This window comes from Octopus bimaculoides, chromosome 16 (assembly GCF_001194135.2).
Source record: "Octopus bimaculoides isolate UCB-OBI-ISO-001 chromosome 16, ASM119413v2, whole genome shotgun sequence".
Classification (NCBI taxonomy): Eukaryota; Metazoa; Mollusca; class Cephalopoda; order Octopoda; family Octopodidae; genus Octopus; species Octopus bimaculoides.
Genome location: NC_068996.1, coordinates 49,826,309 through 49,851,737, shown reverse-complemented (window position 1 = coordinate 49,851,737; position 25,429 = coordinate 49,826,309). Strand labels below are relative to the sequence as shown.

General features: G+C 34.9%; 1 protein-coding gene across 4 annotated transcripts in view; it reads left to right on the top strand.

Moving 5' to 3' along the window:
- LOC106872603 (protein WWC2) overlaps positions 1-25,429 on the top strand; it is a 98,129-nt gene extending 72,700 nt beyond the window's left edge. The window contains exons 12-25 of one of the 4 annotated variants that reach the window (XM_052973752.1): positions 2,080-2,139; positions 3,743-3,829; positions 4,097-4,280; positions 5,625-5,777; positions 7,591-7,700; positions 8,111-8,196; positions 9,785-9,882; positions 11,924-12,133; positions 14,623-14,718; positions 15,285-15,447; positions 17,730-17,803; positions 21,259-21,282; positions 22,127-22,167; positions 22,639-22,760. In XM_052973752.1, coding sequence (XP_052829712.1) covers positions 2,080-2,139; positions 3,743-3,829; positions 4,097-4,280; positions 5,625-5,777; positions 7,591-7,700; positions 8,111-8,196; positions 9,785-9,882; positions 11,924-12,133; positions 14,623-14,718; positions 15,285-15,447; positions 17,730-17,803; positions 21,259-21,282; positions 22,127-22,156 — 1,375 coding nt within the window. In that variant the 3' untranslated portion in view covers positions 22,157-22,167; positions 22,639-22,760. Of the gene's footprint in view, positions 1-2,079; positions 2,140-3,742; positions 3,830-4,096; positions 4,281-5,624; positions 5,778-7,590; positions 7,701-8,110; positions 8,197-9,784; positions 9,883-11,923; positions 12,134-14,622; positions 14,719-15,284; positions 15,448-17,729; positions 17,804-21,258; positions 21,283-22,126; positions 22,168-22,638 lie in introns of all 4 variants that reach the window. The other 3 variants (XM_052973750.1, XM_052973753.1, XM_052973751.1) reach the window with 3 other exon arrangements.

Here is a 25,429-nt window from a genome sequence, read left to right as displayed (position 1 = left end):
TGTGTATGTGTTTGTGTGTCTGTGTTTGTCCCCCCCCAACATCGCTTGACAACTGATGCTGGTGTGTTTACATCCCCGTAACTTAGTGGTTCGGCAAAAGAGACCGATAGAATAAGTACTAGGCTTCCAAAGAATAAGTCCTGGGGTCAATTTACTCGACTAAAGGCGGTGCTCCAGCATGGCCACAGTCAAATGACTGAAACAAGTAAAAGAGTACATATTATATATATATCAACCAGACCAACAAATGCTGTTATACACCACTGGTTACAATGCGCTTCCAATTCTGTCTTGATTGCACCATTCTTTTCCATCTTGACCCAAATTGCTTGACTTAATTGTCTTCCCATCATCATGGAGGCCTTCCAAGTGACCTTCTCCAATCCTTCAAATACCACATGGCAACTGCATGGCTCTACCTGGTGTCTGAACCTTGTTCCATGTCTGACTCAATGGAACTTGTGCATTCAGAACTCTGCCATCATGCCACTCACTCTGCTCCATTCTTATCTCATTTTGAATGCCCCTTTTCTAATGGCAAAACAATATTATTGTTCCAGAGGAATGACTTGTATGATTCATATTTTAGGTTTCTGATGCTGTATGATTGCAGATGGAACTTGAGCAGTGAATTTAGATCTTCAGAGATTGGTTGTGCAATTTTAGTACAAAGAATACTAAATGGAATGGGAAATTAAGACAACAGATGTGTATTTCAGTGTAGTCTCTTCGTGCTTCATGCCCAACAAGGCAGTGCTCCAGCATGGCCACTGTAACAAGTAAAAGAGTAAACGATGAAACTGTTTTAAATCCTTTTGATATTAACCTGTCTAACACCATTTCTGGTTCTATGGTAATAAGATTTCCTGTTTTAAAGTGATTTAAATTAAAATCTTCCATCGAAATTCCATGTGAATTTATGTTCCAAAACACCAATTTAATAATGACAAAAGTTATTTCACTAAATTCTTCATTATCTTCAAAAGTAATTGAAACAAAGGCAATGTATTTCAACAGAAGAATGATAGCAAAAAGATAAATGCAAGGTTACAAAAGGCATTTATCAGAAAGCCTGATGTATTGTCGTTTATCATTGTCGTCGTCATCATTGGTTTTATGTCTGCTTTTCCCTGCTGCTAATGAGTTAGACAAAACTTATTGAGGTAGATTTTCTGTGGCTCTTCACCAACCCTTACATGCTTTTTAAGTAAGGTTTTTTTTTTCTCTTTTATTCCGCTGGTTCTTACACACATCTGCCGAACTATGTAACATTAGTTCAGTGGAAAATGTAAACAATTGTCACTGCTTTTCACTCAGATTGTACTAATGACGTTATGTAGAATTGGCGTTCATATGCGTGCACACAACAAGCACTTGCACACAACAAGCTTCCTTGCAGTTTCTTTTTCCAGTCACTAAGTATTAGTTAAAATGAGACTAGAGTAAAAAAAAGAAGAAAAAAACACTTGCCCAAGATATCTTGCTGTGGGATTGAACTTAAGACTGTGTGATTATGAAGCAATCTTTATAAGCACAGTCATACCCTATGCTTATATTGATGAAATTATAAGATTATACTGGTACAGGCATAGCTGTGTGCTTAAGAAGCTTGCTTTACAACTATGTGGTCTTGGGTTCAGTCCCAATGTATGATATCTTTCATAAGTGTTTTCTTCTATACCCTTGACCCAACCAAAGCCTTGTAAGTGCATTTGGTAGACAGATATTGTGTGGAAGTCTGTTTGTGTGTGTGTGTGTGTCTGTATATATGACCTTGTCTACACATCCTGTGATGGTTACAAATGAGCTTCACCATCATACAAGCAATCAATGTTATTCACTTCCAGTTTTCCATGTCAGGTCATCAGAAAATATTACTTTGCTTGAAAACAATGATTGGTGACAGGAAGGCTAGAAGAAATCTGCTTCAGCAAATTCCATCCAATCCATGCAAGCATGGGAAAAGTGAATATCAAATGATGATGAGGAAAAGGAGGAGGATGGTAGTGATGCAGTGGCTAGCATTGATTTCTGAAGAAGTGTGGATTTTTAAAAATCTATTTGTTTATTTATTTACAGAACTGGCTACCTAGATGAGGTTCTACAAATGGAAAGTGCACAAATTCAAATTACTCTTAAGTAAGTTATGCTTCTCTTTCTTTTTTCTTTTAACCAATTTTATAACTTTGAGGCAGCAAAGCTGGCAGGATTATTACCATTCTGGACAAAATGCTTCTTCTGGCATTTCTTCTGGCATTTCTTCTGGATAAAATAAGTACCAGTTGAGCACTAGGGTCAACTTATTCTCTTCCTAGAAATTATTGGCTTTGTGCCAAAGTTTGAAACCAATATTATATAACTTTTTATTTATGTTTAGTTTATAGACTAGCATAGTTTTAGTTCAGGACAAGAAGATTGGACACTTATGATTTGGTATGGCTGACTGGATGTTCAACCTGTTTTGGCAACGGTTTTTTCCTGTCACTGAGGGCAAACACACTCACTCAGAAATATACGCATACAGATAGTGAGACAGGCATTACACTTTATTTACTAATTTTTTGTTATATAAGACATGATTAACATAAACACTTTTCCCTCTCTTCAGACACATAAAGGGAAACAGCCTCACACACATAAACAGAGAGAGAGAGAGAGAGAATGAGAGCAACATAAAAAGAGATGGTGTCAAATAAGTCAGCATCAAATCAGCGTTTGTTTTGGCCATGGTGGTTCTCTCATAGAGCCAATGAATGAATTTCTTGTCTCTCTTCAGTTGCCTTGGCTACAGTAGTTCCAGATTTAGAAATAATATTCAAAATTGAAGCTGTTGTTAATGTTATTTGTCTCTATTGTTTGTACAAGATAAAAAACCAGTCATGTTGTATTATTTATTAGTCTAATTGTCTTCATCTTTCTTTCATCATCATCATCATCATCGTTTAACGTCCGCTTTCCATGCTAGCATGGGTTGGACGATTTGACTGAGGACTGGTGAAACCGGATGGCAACACCAGGCTCCAGTCTGATTTGGCAGAGTTTCTACAGCTGGATGCCCTTCCTAACGCCAACCACTCAGAGAGTGTAGTGGGTGCTTTTACGTGTCACCCGCACGAAAACGGCCACGCTCGAAATGGTGTCTTTTATGTGCCACCCACACAAGCCAGTCCAGGGGCACTGGCAACGATCTCGCTCGAAAATCCTACAGGAGCCAGTCAGGCGGTACTGGCAACGGCCACGCTCTTTGAGCTGATAAACATAGGTGCAGGCATGGCTGTGTGGTAAGAAACTTGCTTCCCAGCCACAGGGTTTCAGGTTCAGTCCCACTACATGGCACTCTGAGCTGGTGTCTTCTAATGTAACTATGGACCGACCAAAGCCTTGTGAGTGGATTTTGTAAATGAAAACTGAAAGAAGACCATTGTGTGTGCACACACTTGTCATCAAGTGATGGTTGTAATTGAGCATCATCATATTATCAATGATGTTCATTTCCAGTTGTTTGTGGAAAACCTCTCTGGCCTTGGGGAAATATCTTACTTGGAAACGGTGAGGATTGGCAACAGGAAGGACATCAGGACATAGAAAATCTGCCTCACTAAATTCTGTCTGACCCAGGCTAGCATTCAAAAGTGAACATTAAAATGCTTATGGTGATGATTATACCATTTAGATAACTTGATGTAAACATATTTAAAAATTGATAATCATGTGTATAAATGTACTTCTCTTCTATCTCTAGATACGATACGTTTGATGGAAATCTCCATGTAGAAGTTGATCAGGCTCGGAATTTGGGAGCACTTCCACTTCCAGAGAAAACGAAAATGTATGTCTGACCAAATCTTTTCTTGTTTCATTTTTTTTACTTTTAATACTTAGGTGTTTAAAAAATATAGAATATTAAATGCTTTCAATTTATTGTATACTTGCTATAATGATGTTAATCCATTCCATTAGCGTTCAGATTATCCTATCAAATCTAATACTTATTTATTCACATTGTTTTGAATTAATCATGCATTACCTCATGTTTTCCATCATGTTCTAGTCCTTATTTCTTTCATAAAGTATTTTCTTGTTTATACCATTGCAGAGGTATCAAAATTGCTCTACTACCATTTATGCCAGTGTGTTGGGAAACAAAACCTTCAGCAGATATGAAAAATCCAAAATTTGCCGAAAGTTTCAAAGTTGCCATTCCTAAAAATTTACTACATGCTCAAACGTTACAGGTTAATGTTTGGAGCATTCCCGATGGTAAAGAACTAGAATGTTTGGTAAGTATATTTATTTCTTTATTGCCCACAGCGGGCTAAACATAGAGGGGACAAACAAAGACATATAAAGGAACTAAGTTGATTACATCGACCCCAGTGCATAACTGATACTTATTTAATCGACCCCAAAAGGATGAAAGGCAAAGTTGACCTTGGCTGTTCATGCTCCATTGATATGATTACTTAACTTCTCATGTTGAGAAACATCCATCTGATGTCTGATTAGTCTTATTGACTGAAGGACAAAGAGGAGACAAATTGTATTCAGCTCCTGTTTTATCCATATACACTTAATCTTCAATTCATCTATTTGAGCTCAGCAATGCAAGTTAAGGAGACCCTATTCAATGTTACTATGCTGCCACTAGTTACAGTGATAAGTTGTTCCTTTCTATGTGGTACCTATTTATAGCTAGGTGGGACTGGGTCTTGAGGGAGCTAAATATTTTGTCCCTTACGCAGTTTCAACTATTTAAACTGCTGATCTCTCAGCTGTTGGTCTGGTTTTCTGTCCACTTGGCATGTCCTTATGAACAACTCAACAGTTTGTAACTCAGAGGTCAGTGAGTCTATCCAGATCAAACTGCTCCTCTTTCTCCACATTGAGATGTCATAGGAAAGAGTCACAAGACAGATTCTTCAAGCTGAGCCAACCAAACCTAGGAGTAGACCAGGAACAATATGGTTGAATAATATTTTCATGATATTAGTTTGTATTCTTTGGAGTATACAGACTGCATTTCCACATTTAAATACCTCTATACCATACTATAAAATCCCTTTTGTTTTATTATCTCAAGGGCTATGAGCAGAGATGAACCAATGATGTCTTGTGATGTCACCTATGTATACACTAAATTTCTTCACAGATATTAATTGCCTGCACTATCCTTGCTGCAATATCTTTGCTTATAATTTCACTTCAGTCACAAGCCAGTTTTCTGTGGTCAGTTTCCTTAGACTGGTGCGAGCATGGCCTTGATGGTTAATAAGTTCACTAAGGTCTTGGATTCAACCCTACTGTTTGGAGTTTCTCTCCTATCATATTATAATGTTTTCCACAGTAGCCTTGCATTAACACAAGCTTGATGAATAAAATTGGGTAGGCACAAGCTGTGTCGATGTGCCTTAGAAAGACTGTACTTGTAATTTGAAGTGTTAGTCTTGTTGCACTTGTTCTGCTTGATGATTTACATTAAGGGTTCACATGTCTGTGGAATACTCAGCCACATAATTCTAAGATGCAATGAAGTGTGTAGTTCTGCAGAACACTTGTTGTTGAACTGTCATGAGATATGTAATTATACAAACAATAATTTTCTTTAATTTGACTTGTTATTTCAGGGATGTGCTCACATTAGTCTTGCTGACTTCAATTATCAGGAAGTATGTGTACGTTGGTATAATGTTCTAAGCTTCAAATTCATGCAATCCGATAATATGAAACAAACTGTACGAAAAGATCCTGTTTCAAATATTGATTATACTCACTTACTAGTAAGTACAGCTGGAAACTAACAAACTCTGTTTTTTTATTTCATGCTTTTTAGCATCAGTCTTCTCTTGTAATTTTTTCTTGTTGTATGTAATACAAACACTTGTATGTGTATTCAGACATACAAATGTTTGCATACACAAATAGGTATACATATGCTCTGAAACATACACTCACATTTGATATGTTCATCTTATTTCTTTATTGCCCACAGAGGGCTAAACATAGGGAGGACAAACAAGGACAGACAAAGGGATTAAGTCGATTACATCGACCCCAGTGCGTAACTGGTACTTAATTTATCGACCCCGAAAGGATGAAAGGCAAAGTCGACCTTGGCGGAATTTGAACTCAGAACATAACGGCAGACGAAATACCGCTAAGCATTTCGGCTGACATGCTAACGTTTCTGCCAGCTCGCTGCCTTCATCTGTTTATGTACATTAGCAGACCACATAAATTCACACACATGCACAGATACATGGGTATATATGTGTATTCATATTGACATACACCTTACTGCACAAACTATGAAGTGATTGACTAAGTGAGCAGATATAGTGTAGGTCCATAATGTCTCTCTATTCTTGTCTTGCCGAGGACTGTTCAACCTCTCTAGTGTTGATGCCACAAGAAAATGCACCCAATATATTCTATAAAATGGTTGTTGTTTGGAAGGGCATCCAGCTGTAGAAACCAAGTCAAATGATACGTATGGCCACTTAGTTTTTAGGGGCTGTAGCTCTCAATGATAGATGACTTGGATTGTGGCAATCTCTTCAACCCATGTCAGCATGATGACAGTGATATGTCGTGATGACAATATGTAATCACATCACTATGAATATACATTTATATATAATATACTCACATTTAGTAACACAAGCGCTGGTGCCACATATAAAGCAAAGCACTGATGCTGGTATCACATAAAAACAGAACACCCAGTATACTCTGTAAAACACTTGGTGTCAGGAAGCTGTAGAAAACATGCCAAATCATAATGGAGCCTAGTGTGGTTCCTGGCCTTACTAGATCCTGTCAAACTGCCCAACGCATGCCAGCAAGGAAAGTGGATATTAAATGCTGATGATGATAACAGTGGATATATAAATACAGATAATCAAAAAACAAAAAGAAAGTTAGTCTATCTTGAACCTGAAGGCTTTTTAGGACAAGGCTTATCCCAGTTTTTGTGGCTTTTAATCAGTTGTGAGTACAAGAAAAGCTGTTGAATGGGACATCAGTCTGTTGTGGGATTAATCTTTATTCATAGCCCAGCTATTTCTGGTACTCATTTTCAGTTGAGTGGATTCAAGCAATGGCAAGTAAAGTGTTGTTGTAGGACATGACACATTGTTTCAAAAACTTAACTATCAACCTAATGTCTCTGGGTTCAATACTGAAACCATTACACCATACATCTTCACACACAGATATACCTGCTTGTGTGTGTGTGTGTGTTCATGCAAATGAATATATAGACATAAAGCACCATCCGAATGTGGTCGTTGCCAGGCCTGCCTTACTGGCTCCTGTGCCGGTGGTACATAAAAAGCACCCACTACACTCTCAGAGTGGTTGGCGTTAGGAAGGGCAACCAGCTGTAGAAACTCTGCCTGACCAGATTGGAGCCTGGTGTAGCCATCTGGTTCACCAGTCCTCAGTCAAATCGTCCAACCCATGCCAGCATGGAAAACGGACGTTAACCAATGATGATATATATATGTGTGTATTTATTTATACATACACACATAAGATACTTTTTAAAATTTGTATTCATAAAATAAACTGGCATCATTTATATCCGTTTAGAATGCCGTAAAAGACAGAATAGGACGAATGTCCGTACAGCTTTCATCTGACATGAGGAAAAACTTTCCCTGTGATGAGCATTCTGTCTCTGAAAATACCAAAGAGGGCAAGTGAGTAACACTTTTTCACATTGATTTAAAGTAGCAGATGCTTTATTCCATATTTTCAAAATTTCTTTTTTGCCCAATTTACTTATTTACAGAAAATATTCGCATGCCCTCTGGTCAAGAACAATGTTCCCCCAAACAAAAAAAAAAGGCTTTATCTAAATTATATTGAAAATCATATTGCTATTGTATATTTGGCAAGTCATAATTTATAAATTCTTTAAACACACACATCGGTTGTTGTTTGTCTATATTTCACTGGTGGGTATGTTTATAAGCTTTTTTTTAATTATGACTCTTACCAAATATAACAATGCTGGTTTCAGATCAATTTTCCTTCAAAAGAAATTCAAAATTTTAAATTATACATTTTGAAGTTTAATGCTGTTTTTTTTTTTTTTTTTAATACCTAGAAATGTTGTTACATTTGGAAAAGAAGAAAGTAGTGATGAATCAACAATTATCTCATCTCAAACCTCCACTCTTACACGTAACCAAGGTAAATGTCTTTTACATATTAGCATTAATACCTTTCTACCTGGGAATAACCCAAGGTCTATGTTATAAACTTCCTGTTTCAAAATGATCTAATTTAAAACCGTTTACCATCAAAACTTTGTGTTAGTTTATGTCCTAAGCATCAACAATAGTTATTTTACTAAATTCTTCATTATTTTCTAAATTTATTGAAACAAAGGTTGTGTATTTCAACAGAAATATGGTAAAAAACAGAATTCTCATCCTTGATGTAGGATGGTAATTTTTAAAATAAATTACAGGTCATTTTCATTTTTTCTTTATTCACATTAGTTGTCATTTACTATTGATTACTATTAGGTTACTATGTGGTTGTCGGTCTGCTAAAAATGGCAATTAAATATACTTGAACTACACTATACTGTCTGGAAATGGGAAAGACACTGCAGATAATATAATCTTAGATATACAATAGCCAAGAGATGGATGGGATGTGCATGGCTGGAATGCCTTTGATCAAAGACTTGCTTGATTAGGCCTGACCTGGGGTTAACCAGCAACAGTTTCTTTATCCAATCACACATGCATGCATGCTGTCAAAAACCATATTTAATTATTGGAGTTACTATGGCAATTGCTTCTCTTATAATGTCATATTGGTTTACATCTTTTGAAAAAGGCATCTGTAAGGATGGGCATTTTCACGTGTGTCATATAGCTTCTATGCTATTAAACTCCAATGCAACATGTTTGATCTGAATTAAATCATCATCATCAACATTACCAACGTTGCCTTCCTGGCACGTGAAGAGACAATCGAGCGAGTTCGGTGCCAGTGTCGCTGGACTGGTTCCTGTGCAGGTGGCGCGTAAAATACACCATTTCAAGCGTGGCCTTCGTGCCGGTGGCCTGTAAAAGCACCCACTACACTCTCGGAGTGGTTGGCGTTAGGAAGGGCATCCAGCTGTGGAAACTATGCCAAATCAGATTGGAGCCTGGTGTAGCCATCTGGTTTCACCAGTCCCCAGTCAAATCGTCCAACCCATGCCAGCATGGAAAGCAGACGTTAAACAACGACGACGATGATGATGATCATCATCATTTAGCATCCATTTTCCATGTTGTCATGTGTTGGACAGTTTGACAGGAGCTGGCAAACTAGAAGACTGTGCCAAACACTATTGTCTGCTTTGGCATGGTTTCTATGGTTGGATGCCCTTCCTAATGCCAGCCATGTCACAGAGTGTACAGGGTCCTTTTTACATGACACCAATAGCAGTGAGTTCATCAAATAATTTTCAAGATCTATCAGCTGAGGTAGTTGGAAGGGGTGAGAGTAATCTGTGTTCTCTAAAAGTGCATGTTTTGAACAAATCATTGTGCTACTTTGATGGAACTATAAATGTGTCACAGAACCTGGTATGTTTTTTCCCAAAAGTAATTTGGTTCAAAATTTAAACCAAGTCTTAGTTGTGTCTTATTTATAAAATAACAACAAATAATTTTGGTGTCCAGTTGCATTTTCTTTTTTTCTTTCTTTTTTTGTTAACCAATTCCCCAATTCTTGAATTAGAATCAAGATTTGAATCTTATTTTTTAATTTTTTTAAGGCCCAGAAGCAATGCACAGTCATGAAGATGATGTTCATGAAGAGGAAGATGATAAAGACACAGATTCAGTTGATCTTGTGGATTCAACTAAAGAACAGGTTAATATTATTATTATTATTAAGGTAGTGAGGTGGCAGAATCATTAGCACATCGAGCAAAATACATAGTGGTATTTTGTCCACCTTTACATTCTGAGTTCAAATTCCGCTGGAACCAACTTTGTCTTTCATCCTTACAAGGTCAATAAAATAACTACCAGTTGAGCACTGGGGTCAATGTAATCGACTAATCCTCTCATCTGAAATCTCAGGCCTTATGCCTTTAGTAGAAAGGATTATTATTATTTATAAATTAATAAAGGACTGAACCAGTGCGTGTGTTTATTACCGGCATAATACCTCTCCCAAGGTTTAATTATATTATTATTATTATTATCATTGAGACCGTTGCCATTACCATGTGACTGGCCCTCGTGCAGGTGGCACGTAAAAGCACCCACTAGGAAGGGCATCCAGGTGTAGAAACTCTGCAAGATCAGATTGGCGCCTGATGTAGCCATCTGGCTTGCCAGTCCTCAGTCAAATCGTCCAACCCATGCTAGCATGGAAAGCGGACGTTAAACGATGATGATGATGATTTTCTATTACAGCCCTGGCTGATGGAAACTGAAAGAAGCACACTGTGTATATATATTGTATGCTTGAGTGTGTTAGTGTGAATTCTTACCTAGACATCATGTGATAATTGTAAATGAGCATCCTCATTATCATCATCATCATCATACAAGTAGTGTTGTTTGTTTCCAATCTTCCACAAAATATTCCAAGCCATGAGTAAATATAACCTTGAGTGAAAGTTGGTGACAGGAAGAGCATCCAGTTGTAGAAAATCTGCTGCAATAAATTCTGTTTTCTCTATGCAGTCATGGATAAATTATGCTAAAATGACAAGAGATATATACGCATATGTGTAGGCACAGGCATGGCTGTGTGGTTAGGAAGCTTGCTTCCCAGCTACATGGTTTTGGGTTCAGTCCCACCGTGTGGCACCTTGGGCAAGTGTCTTCTGCTATAGCCCCGGACCGACCGAAGCTTTGTGATTGAATTTGGTAGGCGGAAGTTACTGCCGTGTATGTATATGTGCTTGTGCCTCTCTCCAAAAGAGAGAGAGAGGTGTGTGCAGATGTATATGAATGTTGACATTGTATAACTTATCACTGGTTGAGTGAAATGTTGATGTTTACATTCCTTGTTGACATTATGATTGGTCTCTTTGTACCACTGAAAAAACAGGTTGGGGTCGGTACCAGGAAAAACATAAAATCCAACTTCAAATAACTTCTCATCCAACCCATGCTAGCATGGAAAAACAAACATTAAACGAATAAATGAACACATTATTAGAGTGAGATGTGTGGATATGTTGCAGTTGTCGAGCACTTTTACATTTTGTGCCTCGTTTAATCTCTTAGCATTCTGATTACTCTGTCAAATGCAATGCATATTCGATCCCATTGTTTTCGATTAATCATGCATTAATTTCAATGAAGTGGTCATTTAATTTTAGAATGACACTGTAAGTAGACGTGAGAGGCTGGATATGGCCAGTTTAAATGATAAAGTGTAAGGCATGTATAAAAGATTATAAAATGCTTTGGGATAAACATGGAAGTTGATAGTTGCAACAGTTGGTTTCACATATTAGCTCTTTTCCTAATTGTAGCTTTCTATAATTGGTATTATTACAGCCTTATTATTTAACCCTTTAGTGTTCAGATTGCTCTGTTAAATGTAATACTTTTTCACTCAAATTGTTTTGAATTAATCATGCATTATCCTATAGCTTTGAGGTTTCAATGATGTGATTGTTTATTTTTAGAATGTCAATGTAGGTTAGGTGTGAGAAGCTAGATATCACCAGTTTGAATATAAAACATGTAGAATATCTGGGCCAGATATGGCCGGTTTAAACACTAAAGGGTTAAAGTGCTTGAGACAAAAGACTTTATTAACACTACTTAATGCTAAATGTAATTATTTTATCTGTAAGGTTAATTTATTACAATTACTGTTTTTTCTGTTTTTTTTATATTTTACATGTGATATTTTAAAAATCTTTATAAATTTATTCCCACAAAAGGATCCATCTATAGGCTGGACGTCGTTGGATAACTACGAATCGGTTGATACTGGTGATGAAATCAAAACTTGTGAAAAGGGAACAAACACAGATGGTGATTTTGTGTACAAAGCAAAGAAACGTCCCACAGAAACTGTTCGAAAGAGTACAATAAGACGTTCTCAGACATTTTCACCAGCAGACAGACAGGGCAGTGCATATGTTTGTAAAGTAAGTTACATTTTCTGTTCCTTTATGTAACACTAATCACTTTACTCGTGGTTTTCAAATGCATGTGTATCTTGGAACTTAATACAGATATATCAAATTCTAAGAAAACTTTGTCGATTCTACAGTGCTTTGTAAAAGTCATTCTTTTTTTCAGTTAGTGATAACTTTTAATTTTATGTTAGTAATTAAAGGGTTCAAGGAAGAATTGTTAGCATGCCAGGCAAAATGCCTAGAGGCGTTTCAACTGTAATTACATACTATGTTCAAATTCCACTGAGGTCAACTTTGCCTTTCATCCTTTCATGGTTGATATAAGTACCAGTTGAACCTTGGATCAATACAATCTACTTGTCATGTCTACCTTAAATTGCTGGCCTTGTGCCAGAATTTGAAACTTATAATTAAAGGCTTCAGAATTAAGGTTTTTGTTATTTTTGTACTCATAAAACATTCACAGGTGTATCTTTATAATAATAGGAAGAAATTTTGAATATTGGAAGAATGTTGTAGTTTGCTTGAGCAATGTGATACAGAAGTAAAATAACAAACAACAAAGAAGAGAAGATTCTGACAATGTGGAAACGGAAAGTTGAGTAACCTTCATAAACAACCATCACCAGAAGTTAAAGGTTCATTCACTTCTCATGATTGGCCTCTGTGTCTGAAATATATAAAAGTTATTCAACTTTCCCTTTGTAAACAGCTCCCCATTTTCATCATTTGTGATTCTGAGGATCAATAATACCAAGAGAAATAGATGTTTAAATAATGAGACCACTAAAATTACTATTTTCTAGGCTATTGGCTGTCTCACTTTTAGCTATGTAGTAAGAAACTTGCTTCCTAACCACATGGTTCTGGGTTCAGTCCCACTGCATGGCACCTTGAGCAAATGTTTTCTACTATAGCCTCAGGCTGACCAACCGTGTGAGTGGATTTGGTAGACAGAAACTGAAAGAAGCCTGTCATATATACATATATATATATATGTGTGTGTGTTTTGTATATATATTTATGTGAGTGTGTTTTTACATCCCCATAACGTAGCAATTCAACAAAAGAGACCAATAGAATAACTACTAGGCTTACAAAGAATAAGTCCTGGGATCAATTTGTTCAGCTAAAATCCCTTAAGGCAGTGCTGCAGCATGGCCACAGTCAAATGACTGAAATGAGTAAAAGAATAAAAGAATCCAAACACCATTCCGTTTGGTTTTATCTCTTTCTGCATTTAGATCCTGAGATCCTTACTTTAGCACTTTCTCAAAACATTATTCCTCTGGTGCTCTTTCTTTCTTATATTCATTCCTTGTCCTCTGACTTTTAACATATTCAAACTTAGTCCTAATTGCATTGGCCTCTCATAATTATTCCTCTCCCAGCCGAAGATGACCTAAAACAGAGCTTTGGATAATATTTTTCCTTTCTCACTGCAACAAGCAAACAAAAAAAAAATGTTTTAATAGTACAGTGAAGGGTTGAATGAAGACAAAAAGTGAAATTTAGTTGGAGTAAATTTTGCAAATCATTACATTACACAGCAATAAAGATTTCTGTGTTATCCCAAAATCTGATACTAAAATCATGATTTTTTTTAATGCAATGTTAGCAGCACATTTGTCATCTATTAGTTATAGAAGTATATTATATGATTAAAATAAAAATTGTAATTATACTGGTAAAGAATTCATCATCATCATTGTCATCATTGTTTAACATCCATTGTCTATGCTGGCATGGGTTGGACAGTCTGACCAGGGTTGGCAAGCTGGAGAGCTGCAATAGGCTCCTGTCTGATTTGGTATGGTTTCTATGGCCGGATGCCCTTCCTAACACCAACCACTTTACAGTGTGTGCTGGATGCTTTTACATGGCACCGCATGAGTGCTTTATGTGGTACTGGCGCAGGACTCTTTCACGCCAATCCTCTTCACCTGAGTGGAGTGGCCTTAACACTTCTGCTGTGGAGTACAAATCTTCTTACTCTTTACTTGTTTCAGTCATTTGACTGCGGCCATGCTGGAGCACCGCCTTTAGTCGAGCAAATCGACCCCAGGACTTACTCTTTGTAAGCCTAGTACTTATTCTATCAGTCCTTTTGCCAAACCGCTAAGTTACGGGGACGTAAACACACCATCAGTTGTCAAGCGATGTTGGGGGGACAAACACACATACATATATATCCATTTATACACGACGGGCTTCTTTCAGTTTCCATCTACCAAATCCACTCACAAGGCTTTGGTCGGCCCGAGGCTATGGTAGAAGACACTTGCCTAAGGTGCCACGCAGTGAGAATGAACCCGGAACCATGTGGTTGGTAAGCAAGCTACTTACCACACAGCCTCTCCTGTACAGCAATTATAAATAGTTATGATTATATGAGTGTAATACATACAATGAACAAAGGTGGTATATGCAGATCAACTCTAATGATAAGAACAAAGATAGTCAAATTATATCTTAATGAAAACTTTTTCTATCTACAGTTAAACCGCAGTGATAGTGACAGCTCTATGCCTCTATATAAACGTGGGCCATTCCAAAGAAACTCTACAGTGCGGCAAAGTTTAAGGTGGAAAAGGGTAAGTATATTTTCTTGTTCTTCATAACTAGCTTTGGCACTTATTTTTTTTTTATTATTATTGTTTTGTAAAATGCTTGTATTTTTCTCTAAGTACAAGGGGGATGCTGAACATTTCCTGGCTTTGGGCAAAAGCAAATAGAGGAGGATCAGTTAATTATGACTTTATTCAACATATTCCCCTCTCAGATTCATACACTTATTTGTAGCAGTCCTTCAGTTTTTCTAAGCCCTGTAAAAGAACTCAGAAGGTTGGGCCTCCAACCAGGCCTCTCACAATGCCCTTAAAGCCAAAAAATTTTCAGCATCTTCTCGTATAAATAACATTTTTCATTTTTCCCTCTTCCCTGTTGTCCCCTGCCATACTCCTCCATCTTCCCTCTTACCATTCCTTCATTCCTCAGCATAGCATCATCTCCTACTCTTTCTTCTGTTCTCCCTCAATCATAGGAGAAACGTTTGGGCTTTAGACATTATTTCTCTATAAACTTTGCAGTTTTAATTTTAAAAAACCTGCTTTTTTACTGCTGATACATTCATTTTTTTTCTTTATCTCTTTTTTTTTAGCTGCCCGGTGCAGCTGGTTCATCTCTTCGAAAAATGCCAATACGCACGTCTGTTGACTTGGAGCTGGATCTTCAAGCCTCCCAAAGACGTCTTAATCATTTAAGAGATGATGTTTACAGATTAAAAGAACTCAAAAAAGGGATGGAAGAAGCAAAAGCAAGAGGTATGTGTCTTTATAAAAAATAAGTCTCAATCAATTTTATTCCAAAATAGGAATGGTTTCAGAACAGAAGTGCATTATGAATATAGATTACTGTTTATGTGTTACATACTGACAAGGAATGAATTCAAAATTAGAAAACTGCATATTTAGGGTACACATTGTTGTTTGTATGTTAATACCGATAGATATCTGAACAGAATGGGTGGAACTGAAAATACTACAAAAACAGTAACTGTTAACCCCTTTTGTTACCCTGTTTAATAATGTACATAGTTTCAAGGCAGCAAGTTGACAGATTCATTAGCACACTGGGCAAAATTCTTTGTGGCATTTTGTCTATCTTTACATTCTGAGTTCAGATTCCACTGAGGTTGATTTTGCTTTTTACCCTTTCAGGGTTGATGAAATAAGTACCAGTTATACACAGGGGTTGATGTAATTGACTAGTCCCCTCCTGCAAAATTTCAGGCTTTGTGCCTATATTAGAAAGGATATATTATCTATTAGTAGCATTTTATCTGTCTTTACATTCCAATTTCAAATGTTTCTGAGGTCAACATTCCCTTTCATCCTTTTGGGGTTGATAAAATAGATACCAGTTAGGCACTGGGGTCAATGAAATGTAATTACCCACTCCTCCAAAATGATCACCTTGTGCAAAAATTTGAAACCAATAATCAGACAAATGCACTACCCGTGACTCTTTTCAAGGCTCCTAATTGGGTGCATTGGTGGGTGGGAGGGAGGAAGGTATCCTCAAGCTAGAGACCTGGCCCAAATGCTTATAACAGCTTAAGACTCCTGTAAAGGCATTCAAGGGGCTAGGTGGTAGTGTTAAAGCAAGCAAGAGACATAAATCTGTCACCCAAGTGATTGAACCATGGCAGGATTTGAACTCTGAATACAAAAAGCTGCAACAAACACTGTAAGACATCTTGTCTGCTGTTCTTACAATTTTCCCCAGTCCACTGCCTGGGATTTTTTTTTTCACCCAACCCCCAAAAAGCAAAGTTGACTCAGGCAAAATTTTAGTTCAAAGTGCAGAGAGTCACAGCAAAAACAATGAAGCATTCTGTCTGCTTTTATGCTGGGCATTTCAATTAATTTTGAAAACAGTTAATTTCAAAATTGCTTTGAATGGATTTGGTAAATAGTAGACAGAAACTGTGTGTGTTGAAACTGTCTGATTGTTGTAAATGGTTGTCATTCATTGCCAATGTTCTGTGAAAACATGTCTGACCATAGGAAAATATCACCTTGCTTGGAAACCAGTAAGGGTTGGTGACAGCAAGGGCATCCAGTTGTATAAAGTTTGTTTCACTGAACTCTGGTTGAAACATGTAAAAGTGGATGTTAAATTGATGAAGGTGATGATGATCCTGTGTAACAATCATTATCAAGGTGGTGTTTTGGAACACAATATAATAAAAAGTTTCTTACATGAAATTATGATGAAGGTTATTGATTTAAATATGAACACTTTAAAACATTTTGTATGAAATATTTGGTGATGGTCTCAAACACATAACTTAGTGATTCGGCTGTTGTAGGCCTGAATTATGGACTGGTTTGGTAGATACATTGTGTTCTTCAACAAGGCACTTCATTTCCTGTTGTTCCCTATCTGCTCAACTGTAAATGAGTACCAGCTCCCTCTCTCTCCTTCAAGCTGTCACACACCTTGGATGTTCTGTTAAGTCAAGGGTGGGAGGGTAGTGCAAAAGCACTTGAAACAATTGGCACAAGCATGATATCTACTACCAAGTTATACTCACTTGTGAGTGACAAATGTACTTTTACCAATCTCAAGTAGGTTGACATTAGTTGTTAAAACTCAGTTCTTCCCTGATCAAGTAAACCTATCATCAAAGATGTTGCAGCTTCAACCATCCATTTTTATTTCATCTTAGTGTATCTGGGATTACATAATTCAAGTATGTTCTTTTTTTTTTTTTTTTTAAGGCATTAGAGTGTGATTTTCCAAGATTTGGTTACTATTCATAGCATATCAAATGATCACATACAGGTCTCCTCATTGGGACATCTGTTGATAAACTCTTGCATTTGCCTATTTATTCCATATTAGTAAGAAGGGCAAGTTTAGGTCTTTTGTTCTTCAGTTAGATCTCCAAATTTATTCTTAAATATTTCCAAAGGTCTATAAATTGTAATAATTCTTAAATTTAAATTTATTTTAATTTTCAAGCCATACTGATTACTTCCAAAAGTTTTCCTGTAATAACAAACATTTGTTGAATTATAATTTCCTTCTAATCTTTCAGGAGCAAATGAACTACCAAGTTGGCTTACAGATGATGAAAATTTCCAAAGGCTTTTATCTGAAGCTGATAAACTAGTACGTTTTTGTTTTTTTAATTTTCTTTGTTGCTTAATTTTTCTACTGGACATATTGCTTTATGACATATTTAGTTCTCTTCAATGCTTTAACATGTTTGCCTACACAATGCTAGACAATATCTAACTGCATTTGTTATACCAGTTTGAAAAGAAAATATTTTAGTAAGTTCATTTTTTAAAGTTCAAAATGGTACGTTTTCTTTTTTTTTTTACTTGATTATTGATTCTGTTAAGCTAGAGGTTTAACCCAGAGGAATAGAGTTTTATTATCAGTTTAGTTTTAGAGATCAGCTTCTGATTTTTAAGGATTTAAGCTTTTACTCTCAAAAAAACTGAGCAGTCGTAGTCTTAGATACATCATTGACAAAAAAGTCTTTGAGGAAATTTTCACAAGAAATAGGATATATAATGTTTGTGCTTTCTTGTTAAATTTTACTTTTAGATTTTAAACTAGTTATAGATCTTAAACTAGTTATATTTGGCCCGAATATTCTACCTGTTTAATGTTCAAACCAGCCAGATCTGCTTTCTCACACTACTCCTACAATGTCATTCTGAAAATAAACAACCACATTATCACAATCTCAATGCTATGAGATAAAACATGATTAATTTAAAACAATGTGAATAAATAAGCATTACAGCATTACATTTGACAGAATAATATGTCATTTGACAGAGTAAAGCTTAATTCTTTAGCTTTTAGACTGGTCATATCCACCTCTAATATTCTACGTGTTTTGTGTTCAAACCAGCCATTTCTGGCCTCTCACATCTACCCTACAATGTCATTCTAAAAATAAAAAATCACATCATCAAAATCTCAAAGCTATGAGATGAAGCATGATTAATTCAAAAAATTGAGGCTTAATAAGAATTACATTTTACAGAATAATCTGAATGTTGAAGGGTTAAGGAGGCTACAAGTAGGAGTAGTGTAGGTATGTTAAAGCTTCGTGTATAGTAAAGGAAAAATAAAGTAGATACATGGTTTGGTAGATATATTAGCAAATGTGAGTAGTTTGATTATAGATTCTTAAAGAAATTGATGGTTTCAAAGGAAGATGTTTTAATTTATAGTTCTAAACAGTTAGTTTGATTTGACATGTGGTGTTTTATTACAAAAGGAATTTAACCATGAAAATCTTGTTGGTCCTGGATAATCATTGTAACATAAAAACAGTCACCAGTTAATATCTGCTTAAAAGTATTTAGGAAATTGGAATAAAAGAGAGTAAATGAAGATGTAGGATGATGCATGTTTCCGTTGACTAAAAGGTGAAGACGAGAACAATTTAGAAGGTGAAAGACAGTGAGCTGGCAGAAACATTAGCACGCTGGGCAAAATGCTTAGCGGTATTTCATCTGTCTTTACGTCCTGAGTTCAAATTCCACTGAGGTCAACTTTGCCTTTCATCCTTTCAGGGTTGATAAATTGAGTACCAGTTGCATACTGGGGTCTGTCTAATTGACTGGCTCCCTCCACCAAAATTTCGGGCCTTGTGCCTAGAGTAGAGAAGAATTTAGAGGGTGAAATTTTTGCCAGTTTTAATCTGACAATGATATCTGTTTACAAGAAAGAAGGAACAATTGTCGACTCAGTTGTATCTGTTTTGTTGTGATGAAAGAAGCATTAAAGCATTAGCTTTTGAAATGGGAAAATTGAATGGAAGGAGGAAAAAATTTACTCTGGTGTCTACCACCAAGACTGAGTGTGAAGTTGAGATGATTCATTACAATCAGACATAATAACTAAATGAGTTCTATAACAGATGCTATCTTTTACTGTTTGAAATTTTCTTTGAAGCTACAGCATTTATTTTGCATTTTGAATGAATGTCAGTAACTTTAGAAGTAACTGACAACATATATATATATATATATTGAGCTAACTTCTGAACATTTGTAATGTTAAAATTAGGAATGAAGGACATGAAAAATCAAGTTGCTTTTAGTATTGCTGGAAAATGTAAAAACTGTTGATTACATTTTATAAAAATATTTTTTTAAAAAAGGGTCTTGCAGAGAATGATTTTGCACGATTTCACTTTGGCATAGAATGGAAATAGTGGAATCTATAGTAAATCCCTATTTGTGGAGTAGTGATTCCATTCCATTTGAAAGACGTAAGATACATGGCTGATTAAGACAGATTTGTAATAAGTTTGCCTATTTTAGGTTTGCTACTTGCATGCTTGTGAAACCTTCTGACACATGTAGCTATGATGGTATGAACTATTTATATAGACCTTCTAGATTCACTTGCTTTTTGTTTCTATGTAAAATATTCTGTCTGCAAAATTTGGTTGTCCCCTAAATTAAAAAAATAATAGTAATTCCAAGCTTAGGTACATGGTCACATATCTTGATTGAGGAGTATAATTGCTTAAATGAATCCTAATACTCGACTGATGCTTTATTTTATAACCCCCCACACACACACATACACATAAAAAATTGTTTTCATACTTGAGGTTTTGGTTATGGCATTAGACATGAAGTCTGTGTATATCTTTAGTGTATGTGTGTGTGTGTGTGTGTGTATATATATATATATATTTCTTTGTTACATTTGACAAAGGATTTTAGTGGTCCTTACATTAAAATTAAATTAAAATAGATTCATGTCGACCATTTGAAAGGCAGTTTTAAACTTCAGCCTGTAAAGGGACATAATTCAAATACTACTGAGTCTGCCTTCTGTATTTTATTCTGTTCTTCCTGTTAGTTGAAAGCCATAAATTAATATTTTTTAACTAAAACTAAATATTTCATTTAGTTTTAATAATTGTGTTTTTGGTTATGGCATTAAACATGCACTCTGTGAGTATATCTTTAGTGTGTGTATATATAAATATATATAATATATATATATTTCTTTGTTACATTTGACAAAGGATTTTTATAAGACCATATGTTGAAATTAAACTTAAAACAGACATTATGATAGTCCTGTTGACTATCATATGATGATATATTTAATTTTGTTTTATGTACTGTATAATAGTACGTCATCATCATCATCATCATCATAACATTCACTTTTCCATACTTGCTTGGATCAGACCAAACTTGTTGAGACAAAAATACTGGGGTCAATTTATGACCAGCTTTTTCCAGTTTCTGTCTACCAAATTTCACTCACACAGCAGAGGTCAAGCTGCAGCTATCTTAGAAGACATCAACTGATAGTCACAACAAATTGAGAATGAACCATAAAAACCACATGATTCCAGAGCGAACTTCTTAAACCACATGATCATACCTGCATCTACATATGTCGTATATAATGATAATTATACCACCACCAAATAATAAAAGAAGTAAATATACCAGTATGTATGTGTATTTTAAATGACCTACATTATACAACGGTGATGCAATTAATATAATTTCTAAATAATTTGTCATAAACTTTAGTAGTTAGCCTTATAGCTTACCTTTTCATTTCAGAGTATAGTTTCGAGTGGAAAGTCTGTAAGAACTTGTTTGTTTTTCTTAATACCCTTGCATGGATAGTATTTTCCAAGGCTAGTTTCTTTTGCATGATTTAAAAATTCATTCATGTTATATTTTCAACATAATATTAGGTCCATGCTTGATTTATTCACATGGAATTTTGATTTCTAAAGTTGAATTTGATTTCTGAATTAGTGTTTTAAGTTTCTGGTTTAAAAAAAAAAATTTTTTTTAAAAAGATTTTTTTAAATGTTTGAGTCATTTTTAGATTTATTCTGGTTTGCTGTATTTGTTTAAGGATATTGTCATGTTTAACTGTTAGCCAGATACAAATTTCATTTGTTCATTTATATATGTTTTAAAATGCATATATTTATTTGTAATTCTTTTTCATTTAAAAGCAGATAAATAAATGAAACTGTTATATATTGGATATAGTTTCTGAGAAACCCCTTTTAATTTTTTCAAAGATGTCAACAATTTTGAATTTTTATCAATATAATACTTGAGAAAAAAACATTTAATTTTCAAACATTCTACAAAATCTTGTTTGCACGCTTCATTTGAAATCTCTTCTACATTTGACCTTCGTTATTTTGCATTGCCTGAGAAAAAAAAGAAGATTAAAAATAATTTTCATAAAGTTTTCTTATTATTTTTCCAATATTTTGATGCATGGTTTAGTTTACTAAACTAGAACCTTTTATTAACTTTTATATCTCTCTCTTGTTTCTCTTAGTTGCATTGTTTTTAGCTTGAGAACGTGTTTCAGACATTTCAAATTAAACTAAACATCCCTCAATATCTAATGTAAAGCAAAGATCTATGAAGTTATTAATTTTTTTCATGTTTGATTTTCCAGTCGTTATGTTCTTCAGATAAATGTTGCTGACATTATAAATAGTAAGCTATGTTGCTTCCTAAACTTTTAAGACCTTAAGATAACTGACAAAAGAATTGAGTTGTAACTTTGTGTGTAGAAAATTAAATAGTTATGAGTAGACTAATTTAGTCTCTCTTTCAGTTGGATTTTTATCCAAGAATTTATTTATAAAAGACATTTTTACATGCCACCGCCACCCCTACTTTTTTTTTAGTATATATTTTTTAAAATACAATTTCATATTATCCTGTCTAAAATATTATATTATTAAATAATCAAACTTAATTCAAATGCCATCAAATAAATAGGGGAAACTTATACTGATTTTTTGTTATGATTTTTTTTTATATATATAATCATTGTTTTAAGTACAAAAATTATATTTCATAATCATTATTATAGAAAATATTTAGAAATTGCTTGTCTTCAGTTGCTTATTAGTTTGTTAAATTATTTTACTTAAACTGATAACCATTTTAATTTGGTTGTAGGCTCACAAAAGTGAAAATGATCCCGACAACTCAAAGCAAAATAAACGTGCTGAACAAATTATGAAAAAAGTTACTAGAGATGTTGAAAAGATTCAAAAGAATTATTTCCCGAATGCTTTCAGGTGAGTAAAACCTCCCTTTTCTTATTGTCTCAAATTGTTTTTATACCTTTTTTGTTATATAATTTGTTTAGATAGAATCTATGGACTGTGCTGTTTTAGCTATATTCATTATAAAATTATTCTCATATATCTCTTTTTAATTTCTATATATTCTGTATTTAACAATTGTATTTTTTTCCTCAGTTATTATCATCTCATTATTAATTAAATTATGAAGGATCCCCTTCCATTTTTGTTTACTTCCCTATTTGTACACAAATAAGACCAGTAATTTTTAATTTTAATCTGACAAAATTTCAAATATCTTCCAAATCAGTAGGAGAAAGCTATCATTATTTACTCATAAACACCTGTCCAATATAGTACATGCCTTTCTTATCAAAGAAAATTACCAACTTCCAAGTGAATGATAGAGAAAGTAGAAATCAGAACATATTTATTGATAGGGTTAGTCTAAATATATTGGAGAACATGTTAGATTTTTCTGCATGTACAATAGTTTGCTTGACGATATCAAACCCACGCAAAAAATCAATACTTTTAAGTGAAAGATAGGATAGTTTATTGATAATGAGATCAAGAATGCAGTGTAGGGGTCAGAACTTGATCCTTCCTTGATGTTGATGATTTTCTTTGACCACAAAGCATCCTTACATTGGGAATAGTAACATAAATTCTTCTATTATTATTTTCTTATTGATTAGATTGAACCTTATTACCTCTACTCAGGTGTTGATAAGGTAACAATTAGATTATCTATTTATGTCCGCAAAATATCTTATGATTATAGTTGTACTCACAGTTGTCTCTGGCTGATAGGCTGTGCACCAGTTGATGCTTCTACTGAAGCACATTTACAGTCTCATAGCCTAACTTACTATAATATAGATAATGTGAAAGAACAGCTTAATTATAAAAGAAGGCAGTTTTACATAAATCAAAAAAAAAAACGAGGAACAAGTTGTCTGTTTGAAATATCACTGATTAATACCTGCAAAACCATGATCCCAAAGTTTGAATTACTGTCTTGAGTGTGCTTCTATTAATTACACCTTATCCACATTGTGGGGAGGGTGAGGTATGAATTACTGTTTGAAGCTTATGGTTACATCAATGTGATTAATATTTGGATTTTTTTAAAGACAGTATTGGTTTTTGTCCTTTATTCTTCTAGATTCAATCAAGTACTTATACTACACTGGATTTAATTTGGTCCACATTTGCTAAAAGTTATAAGAACCAGTCTTCAATTTTCTTAGTCATTAATTGGGTAGGAAAGGTAAGAAAAGAGAAAAAATGGACTTCCAGTTTATGGGTGATCCAATGATATGAGGGTATAATGTGAAGTTTCCAGTGAAAGTGTTCTGTAAGATTATGGAAAAGAGAGGAGACAGGAAACAGTATAGAACAAGAGCACTCACTCAGTGAGTAACAAACCTCCGCCAATGCAACACCAACGTCCTCTCAATGATTAGCCAGAGATGATTTTTTAAATGAGAATATCTGAAATAAACTCAACTGCTCTCACAAACGAGAATACTAAAAATGAACCCGACCACTCTAAAAATTAAGTTTTAAAAAATGGAAAAATGATCTGGAATCCTTGTCTGGTACTGGATCGAGCCCAAAATCTAATCAGTTCATGCCAGTCATGAGGCCAAAACATCCCTGAAAGTTTCATCCGAATCCATCCAGCGTGGCGGAGGCAATGAGGAAACAATTCACTATGACAAAGTTTTAAGGGCCATTTCTAACCTATTTTGATATTGTTTGAATTGTCTTAAATCATAAAATGATAAAAATATGGTTATGAAATTTATTTTATCCAGGTGTTAAATATTTTTATCTACATTGTATTGCGATGCACTTGAAAGTTATAAACCTGTCTATGCTACAATAATTTCAAATTTCTTGTAGTATGTTGTGCTGTGAATTCTCTATTAATAACAGTTTTCTCTGCCCTTTTTGTTCTTCCTTTAATAGTTTCTACTCTGTTACTCACCATGACTGCCCTTTCACAACTATAAATCTGTCACCATGTCATACTTTGCTACATCTTTCTTATCACTCTGCTTGCAATCATTGCGCTCTCCTCTCTCTCACCCAGGTATAGGAGCCCTTTGCACTCTTAGTCTATAAAGTTGCAAGGCAACCACACAGGTGCAAAAAACAAAAAAAAATAGAAAGAAAACCCAGTGCATTCTGTAAAATGGTTGCTCTTAGGAAGGGATCTGACTAAAGAATCATTGCCAAAGCAGATATAGGAACACACTGCAGTTTTCAGATGCAGTTTTTCTCATTCAGGATTCTGTCAAACTGCCCAAACCATAGCAGGATGGAAAAGTCATTAAATAGGGTGGTGATGACAATGATGATGTTTGTGGTGGTGGTGGTGGCAACAGTGACACTGGTACTACTGCTGCTGCATATATTTTTTGTAGGGTTTTTTTTTTTATGACCAAGGCTAAGATTAGAACTGCAAGTTCTAATTTATCTGTTGTCATTATGTTGTATCTCTGAGGGTTCTTAAAATCATTTTGATTCAATTTGTCTGACCAAACAAAACCTGTTCCTCTTTTACAGTTGGATGGTTAAAGTTAGCACATTCAGCATTGAAAACAATTGTTCAAACTGGTAAATCACTTTTTTTAAAAACTATTTTGAAAATA